At 40.4% G+C, this 7,743-nt stretch overlaps 1 protein-coding gene across 1 annotated transcript; it reads right to left on the bottom strand.

Annotated features, from left to right (window-relative positions):
• Window positions 1-2,070: 2,070 nt before the first annotated feature.
• LOC310951675 (mitochondrial glutamate carrier 1-like) lies at window positions 2,071-7,379 on the bottom strand. Its single transcript, XM_083920013.1, has 10 exons — window positions 7,332-7,379; window positions 6,198-6,308; window positions 5,537-5,662; window positions 5,256-5,311; window positions 4,636-4,726; window positions 4,429-4,547; window positions 4,134-4,329; window positions 3,877-4,034; window positions 3,721-3,796; window positions 2,071-3,610 (listed from the first exon to the last, which is right to left on the bottom strand). Exons 2-10 carry the CDS (start codon window positions 6,218-6,220, stop codon window positions 3,451-3,453), a joined length of 1,005 nt encoding a protein of 334 aa, XP_083776139.1. The 5' UTR covers window positions 6,221-6,308; window positions 7,332-7,379; the 3' UTR covers window positions 2,071-3,450.
• Between the last annotated feature and the right edge of the window lie 364 nt (window positions 7,380-7,743).

The following is a 7,743-nucleotide window of genomic DNA, read 5'->3' as shown; positions in this document are numbered from 1 at the left end:
CGCTGTTTCAGCATATTATTTCATCACAGGGGTTTCCATTTTCTGATATTATCAGTTTAGAGTTATTTCCTGTTACATTGAAATCTAATAATGTTTCACAAGAAGTGTTTATTTGGAAGACTAATACAAAAGGAGAAAGCGAAAATAAATCTTTATTTTTAATATATCAGTTGATGTTCCAGATTTGAGTGGGATGTGTGTTTTACTCACCACAGCTGTCCAGATAGCTCAATAAACCTGCTTTTTGGAAGGGTTCAAATGTGGGGTCCTCTGCAAAAAAAAAAGAAAAATGTTGTCGTGAAAAGCTTTTGACTTTTTTTGTATGTGAATTCATGATATCAGTTCATGACATAGGTATCAGACCCCACCATTACACACACAGCCTTAGTCACATACTCCATTGGCTGCATGGTTGCAAGTACACACCGTAGAAATAGAATAAGCGTAGAATGGACATTCACATCCAAATCAACATAGCAGGATGGTCAGAGTGGTGGCCATTTGAAAGAACCGTAACAGTTGCAGGGGGCTAACTTCCATATGTTGTGGGGAAAATTACTCAATAAGGGTCAAACAAAAAAAAGATGAAGAAACAATAAGATTGGCTTTCTCCTTTCCAAATAATTTCTTTGCAAGGAAGCCCTCTTCAAAACGCCTACACAAACGGCTCCCGTCTGAGTGTGAGTGCCCCCAAGGTCTGGTTCTGTAGAGTTGTAAATACAGATAGTATAAAACAGCCCAGCTGGCATGATGTAAACAAAGCACAAGACCAATTTGTCCTGTGCTTTGAGTCATAATTAATAATTTCATTCCCACTTGTATCACAGGATAAATGGAAGTATCTTCACAGTTCATATAGGGCTGTACATTGCATGCAAAGTTAAAAAAAAAAAAAAAACCTTCTGCATCATGAGAAGATAAAGAATGTGCTTTGTCCCGTATTTTAAAACCCAAAACATGTTAATTGTAATTCCTGTCACATATACAAACTGACTCTAGGCAGGTTGCGGACTCACTGAGGTCAGGGTCTGTGACAGTAGTACGAAGTAGAGTCTTTTTTTTGTTCACTATGTCTGTTGCCTTCCTGCTAGAGAGGAGTTGATTGCTGGGTTTATTTGCTTCATATTTCTATTAGTAATTCACCAAATTAGGCCAAAACACAGTTCTCAAAGTAGTGAGTGTGATGTACTTTATGGCCCCACTGATGTGTCACCATGACAACAATTGCCATTTTACCTTGAACTTAGTCAAATGACCACACGAACAATTCAATGTCTGTTCTACTCTCTTTTTCTATAGTCCACACACTTCCAGTCCTCTCCAGTACTGAAATTACACCTCCACATCATGCCAAATGTACTTTATACAAGCTGATACTTTCATCAGATCATATGCGGAAATGGTATAGTATTGACATTAGAAAAAAAAGATTGTTCCCCTTTTTAAATACCCCCCCATACTTTTTCAATAATTTGTAACAAATGAATCCCCAAAGCACACATTACAGTTAAATATAGTATATCTGCAAATGTCATCCAGTGTATAAATAGAGTCACGTGATCCTCAGGAAAGCCAGTCCTAATTCATCCTAGCACATAAATATACAGTATGAGGAATAGTGTGCTAGAAGTGTATTCAAGCATGGCTCTAATGCAGTTTGTGAAGAATCAAAATGAGCCATTCATTCAAATGATGAAGAATGTATTACATAGTAAAGGCGTGGTAAGTTTTAAAGTCCTTCCCAGCCTTTTGTATTTGATATCCGCTGTGATAAAATATGTTTCCAGGATTAGTCGCATGAGTTTCATGTCAGAGTTTCACCTTACTGCACTTGAGCTCAAAGGACAGCTGAATATTTAGTCATGCATGCGATGAGGCAGAGGCTCCAGGACTCCCCAGGGTAGAGTTACCTCAACGCTGCAGCATGAGCATTTTTACTGCCAGTGATGCATGCGGACAGGAGCATGTAAAAACTTTCAAGATTGCATCAGAAAACTGCATCACACTATCTTCGTTCCACCTGCTGCCAACTTCTCCAGGATACACATCAGAAATAACACAAGTAAACACTGCATTTATAAATATTTATTCAGCATTTAGAAATCTGTATTTACATGTGTCATTCTAAAATGAACTGAAATTATCTTCTTAAAAAATAAATAATCTTCTCAACTTGTTAAAACACTGACATGTTGAAATGTTGGAACTGCTTTCAATTCTAGTTTCAGTTGGCAGAGTTGGAGAAAATGGAAAAAAAAATAAAACAGGATACATATTTACATTTTTAAAAAAAGTACTTTGACCCATGACATTTTCCAGGAGAGGGCAAGTGCAGTCTGACATTGTACTTCTGCTTCTAATTGCCCAACATTATACACTTGCGTGGATTCCTGTATCTTTACGGACAAGAAAACCCGACCAGTCACGGGCAACTACAGTCGACTAAGAGAAAGTAGCTATGTGTAGGTCATGTTGCATCCAGAAGACTTGGTCCCAAAAGCACATCGAACCCCATAAATGAAGTCTTGTCCATCACCATCAAACATGTCGTCTACAGATACGCAGGTCAAGTTAACTGCTGCAGCGTTAATAGAGCAGAAAGCACTTAGGTCATCTACCGTTTTGTGACCAACTATAAAAAAAAGTGTAGATTGAGAGAATGGCCAAATAATTTAATAGCAGAGGAAATCACTTCTTGTAACAGAAAGTAAAAGACACACAGGATCCCTGTATGGCATACTGGTGAACAGGAAGTCAATCTATTACTCCTTTCCAAACCAGGTTGTTCAGAGGACACCTGACAATCACTTTGTCAGAGAGGTTATTTACCAAATTATTTCTGCTTTAAAAACACACTTTATACATAAACAGGGATCAACATCCACAACCCAATTCATATAAAACCCTTTAAAACAGGATCAACACTATTCAAGTAATGTTTCAATATGCTGACTTTGTTATTACTTAGTAGATGCTCCCTGGCACTGTAAGGTCTCTTTTGCAACACCATGTAACAGCCACCATACACAGCGGTCTCCAAGATGGGGCAATCAAAAGTGTTAGGGTTACACTGTAGGGAACTGATATATATCCAATTTAGGGAAAGGGGCTAAATCTAAAAAAACGGGGGAAAGTTTTGATGCAACAGGACTAGAGTTAATCATATCTAAATGAAATGTTGGACCCTGAAGTCCCTCACTGAGAAAAGATATTCTGTTCTCACAATAAGCTCCACCGCGTAGACAGGCAAGTTTCAATGTTAGTCATGATAAGGGCACACTTTGAAACCATTTTGAAATAAAATGCCATTTCTCTGGTGGTCCCTTTAGCATCTTAAGCCTCCAACAATAAAGAAGGTACACAGTAATAAATAACTGCTTCCATGGCTATACCCAGGCCATAGCTGACTGTAATTTAATGAGGCAGCAGAAAGACTAGGAAACAGCTTGTTTAGGCAGAGGTAATGTTGTAGGGTGTGTATCCCAGCAGGAACTCTCCAACTCCCACAAAGTACACAACCTGCGCAATGCCAAAGAGTGGGGCAATAACGAGGGCCCGACAACTGGCCCCCTTGAGGAACGCTCCAGGACCCTCCTTTCTCAGGATATTTCTGCAATGGAAGAGAGAGAGGGTGCAGGGTTAGTATGGAAACTGTGTTTTATTCATGGAAACCCTGGTGAGGGAAAGGTATAACATTTGATGACTGTATAACTAACTTACCTGACACAGTCCACCACTCCATTGTATGTTTCCTCATTAGCACCTTTTTTGAGTGACTGTAGCCTTGTCTTGACCACTGCAAAAGACACACAAAGCTCATTTTAAAATCTGTGAAACAACTTCAAATTTCAGTTAAGAATTATAATGATGACTCACCGTCACAAGGGCTGACGGTCACAGCAGCAATGGATCCAGCCAGGCAGCCAGACATGAAGGACCAATAAAAGGGCACAGATTTGTCTTCAGGTGAGCGCTGGCCGAGCTGGTGCAGATGTGCAAAAAGAGGGAAGTACACGACGGAGAATGGGATGTCCCTGAAAAGGTACAAAACGAGCATGTTCACAATATTAAGAGATCCGTTGACCAAAGATTGACAACCAGTTGAGCAAAAGCAAGCCAGTATACCATCTCACCTCATCAATGTGGCTCCCAGTCCCCTGTACAGTCCTGTGACACCTTTGGTCCGCAGCAGCTCTCTAGTGATCTGTGTGGCGGACACTCGCATGACTTGAGGCATAGGACTTGTATTGTAGGCACGGCTAAGAACAGCACTGGTCCCCCCCATCTTCAGAGTTGTTACGACACTGGGCACCATCCTCTGCTGGGCCGCTGGTAGATACAAGAAACATAATATTGTAACTATTTTTCACCAAGGTGTAAAAAGAACATTCTTAAGCATGATTTTATGCTGGTAATCCTTATATTTACCTAGCCTGCCAGCATCCTGCAACTGGATCTTGAGCATCTCCATGGGTGTGGTGATGATGACCTGACACATTCCTGCACAGCATCCTGCCAACATCTCCTTTAAGACTGTCAACCTACCACTGAATACACAATAAAATGTGGTTTGGGTTAAAAACCAGGAATAGCATTGCAACATAGGAGGCCTTCTTAGTCAGTGCCACTACTCACCCATCTTTGCTCAACCGATGGCGGAAGAAGTCATTAGCAGCTAGTTTGATGGCCTTCTCTGGAGTTACAAGGGTGAGATTTACTGCAGCACCTGCCATTACAAACATAATTCTAATGAAACACTGGAAGTTGTCTGTAAAATGAATTCCACATCACAGAGGTTGTCAGTCAGATAAAGCAGCAATGTTTTGTGTAAAGCATAAAATGTCAATCGCTTCTGTACAATGAGTTATGGGTATGTGATCACTTGTCTAACAAGATGAACCACCAATTAAACTATTGACATGGATGAATGGGTCACAAAAGCAAGGAGGTTAATGTCCCGTGTGAAACCTAAAGTTAGTGTTGCTATTTAACAAGCATTCTACAGCATTCCTAAACCCAACAAAGTAGTTTTTTAGCAATTCATTACAATAACAAGGCGTATAAATTGGTGACTGTAATCCAGGAGGAAAGCATTTTTCTTTGAAACATAACTGAAACCGCATTCTAGCTGTATGGTGACATAATTTTGTAGGAGAAAGGGGGGCTATGTAATATCCTTGATGTTCTAATCACTGAGACAATTCAGGCACATCTTAAGAAAGGTCAGTATGGTATGGACAATGTGACTATCTTACCTCTGTACATGCCAAAGTAGCCCTCAGATTTCATTGTCTTAATTAGGCAATCCATCCTAAATGAGGAGAAAAACAGAAATTCAGGGGTTTGGAGATGAAACCTAGTCATCAGAAGATCCTTCATACAAGGAGATTGGTTGTATGATGTTGATTGAGTGCATTCACAAAAAGGAATTTCAAAATACTGAGAATCTGAACAGTTTCATGGAGACGATGTTTGACAATTTTTAAACCAAGAGAAAGGACAGAGGTTGTTTTGGGTTTTTTTGCAAGTGACTTACATGTTCTTGTACAGTTGCTGTCCGCTGCGCTGGTTCTGCAGGCGGGTCTTGGCCAGGTCGATTGGGAACACACAGGTGACTCCTACCATGCCTGCAATCCCTCCATTGATCAGTTTGGCTGGGAGGCTGTGACACGACAAGTTGAAACAGACACGTGCATAACAATCATTTCTTTTCCCACAAAATTTCTACAGTAAAAAGGTGTGGTAATTTCAGTTGAGGTTACATAATCTACTCAAACTAAACTGAAGCAGTACAAGGATTGATCTGCTTAAGCACAAGTTAAGACATTATCTCCGTATGAAAGTATTTTATTGGGCTTTCTAAGCGTCTGTGTGTGTGTTAACTGTATTTTATGAGCATTACAACAGAAATGGGTATAGAGTGACTGCCTCTGGGAATCTGCTCATCCAAAAATAACTTGTCGACAGAGTAAATCAAGCAACATACACATATGTGCAGAAGGTATCAGACATCCTAAGGCTTCAAAGATTTGCCAGGTTAGCTCTAGGGAAAACTCTATAACACACTCTAACATCAAACACTATACTGAAATAATAGAATCAAATAATGAAATCATGCTTTACTACTATTTTGCTCTACATGCAGTATCATGCTGGAGGGTGTGGTGTATTTTGTGATGGACAGAGCAGGTTCATACCTAATCTGTTGTTGCTGGGCCATGGTTCTTAGTTATCTTGGAGTTCAGAGTTGGTCAGCATAAAAGGAGGAGGCCGCAGAGGGAGAGCAGGCTGAGAGTCCCCGGGAGACACTGAGCAAGACAGGAGTAGAAAGAAGCTCAGGGTTATATATATAGGAGGTTGGCCGTCCAGCCCTGCAGACCCTAGGATAAATTCGACATTACTCTCCACCCACTGTACCCCCAGCCAAGAAATGGAGCCAGGGTCAGTCATCACCCTACCAAAATCAAACCACAGCCAAGTACCTTGCAAGGAAACACACATGAGGGAATTACTTCTAGTTGCCAGCAGGTCATCTTTCCAAAGCTAATCACAAACACTATACACTCATGGAGTTGACAAAAAGAACACATTCATTAGCAATCTAGCATCTTATTAAATTTGTAGCAGTCAAATGGTTTGGGTTAAGAGTCAGGTGACACTAATATGGCTGTGCAAACGGTGCAATCATTGTCATTAATATTCACACTCAAAAACAAATATAGACCAGGAATAATGAAGTTATTTAAGAATGATGAGAATCTCTTGACTTTCCTATCAAACCTTTGCCTCTTTGCTTGCAGAATGTGTCTAAATGGATTGCAGGATGAGCTCAAAAGCACCCCAAGTGGTCCTTTTGTTTAACAAAGGGATTCTGAACATATGATTTGACCATATAGGCTATTGAGTGCTACCAGACCAATTCCGATTGAAATATTGGAGGACCCATCTAATAGGTAGCTACTATGACAGCATCATTATTATAGGTAAGACCAAAAGTTGCACATCTGATCTAATGTAAAAACCTACCAACCATACATTTATCATGAATGGGGAAATGGGCTCCTGGGACCTAAATTGTTTTGTAAATAATAAATAAACTGCAACAGACCAAATCGACCTTCTATGCCTAAATATTATATATTACATATGATAGCAGTGAGCTCAATGCACAGCTGAGCCTGATTACAGCTGAACACAAGAGGTAAAACTGAGCAACACCTGCCCTGCTACTTTGAAATGCTACATCTGAGCTACACTGACAAGGACAACTGACAAGCTAAAAGATGTCAATGCAGTACTGCTATATCTTGGTAGAAGCATGCATGACCTACCTTAAAATGAAAGATTAGGTGCTGCTTTAGGAAATTTTAACTGCCGTCTCTTCCTCCGCACCTCTGCAGCACTGAATGAATGAAAGAAGCGCTTGACCTGAGACGCTGTAGTCTAAGGGCGCACTCAGTGGGATGGGCCAACTCTTTTTCACGCAGGTGAGCATGATGCAACTTTTCCTGGATCTTTCTCATAGGGTTGTCAGACACAGGTGTAGGTCTAACTATAGGTCACATTAATTCAGGAAGGTATTCAATTTGGGTGTTTCTGTAGGGACTCTGGCACTCATCACAGCAATCATTAGTGTTAGGAGTTACACCTGTGACTTTTTATGAGAAAGGGCCAATCTAACGTGTGCAAACAAGTAGCCTAGCCTACACAAGTGTGCCCAGTGGTTTAACCCCACACCAACCC

This window comes from Echiichthys vipera (assembly GCF_963691815.1).
Source record: "Echiichthys vipera genome assembly, chromosome: 9".
NCBI classification, from domain to species: Eukaryota; Metazoa; Chordata; class Actinopteri; order Perciformes; family Trachinidae; genus Echiichthys; species Echiichthys vipera.
This window is presented reverse-complemented; position numbering and strand designations above follow the sequence as displayed.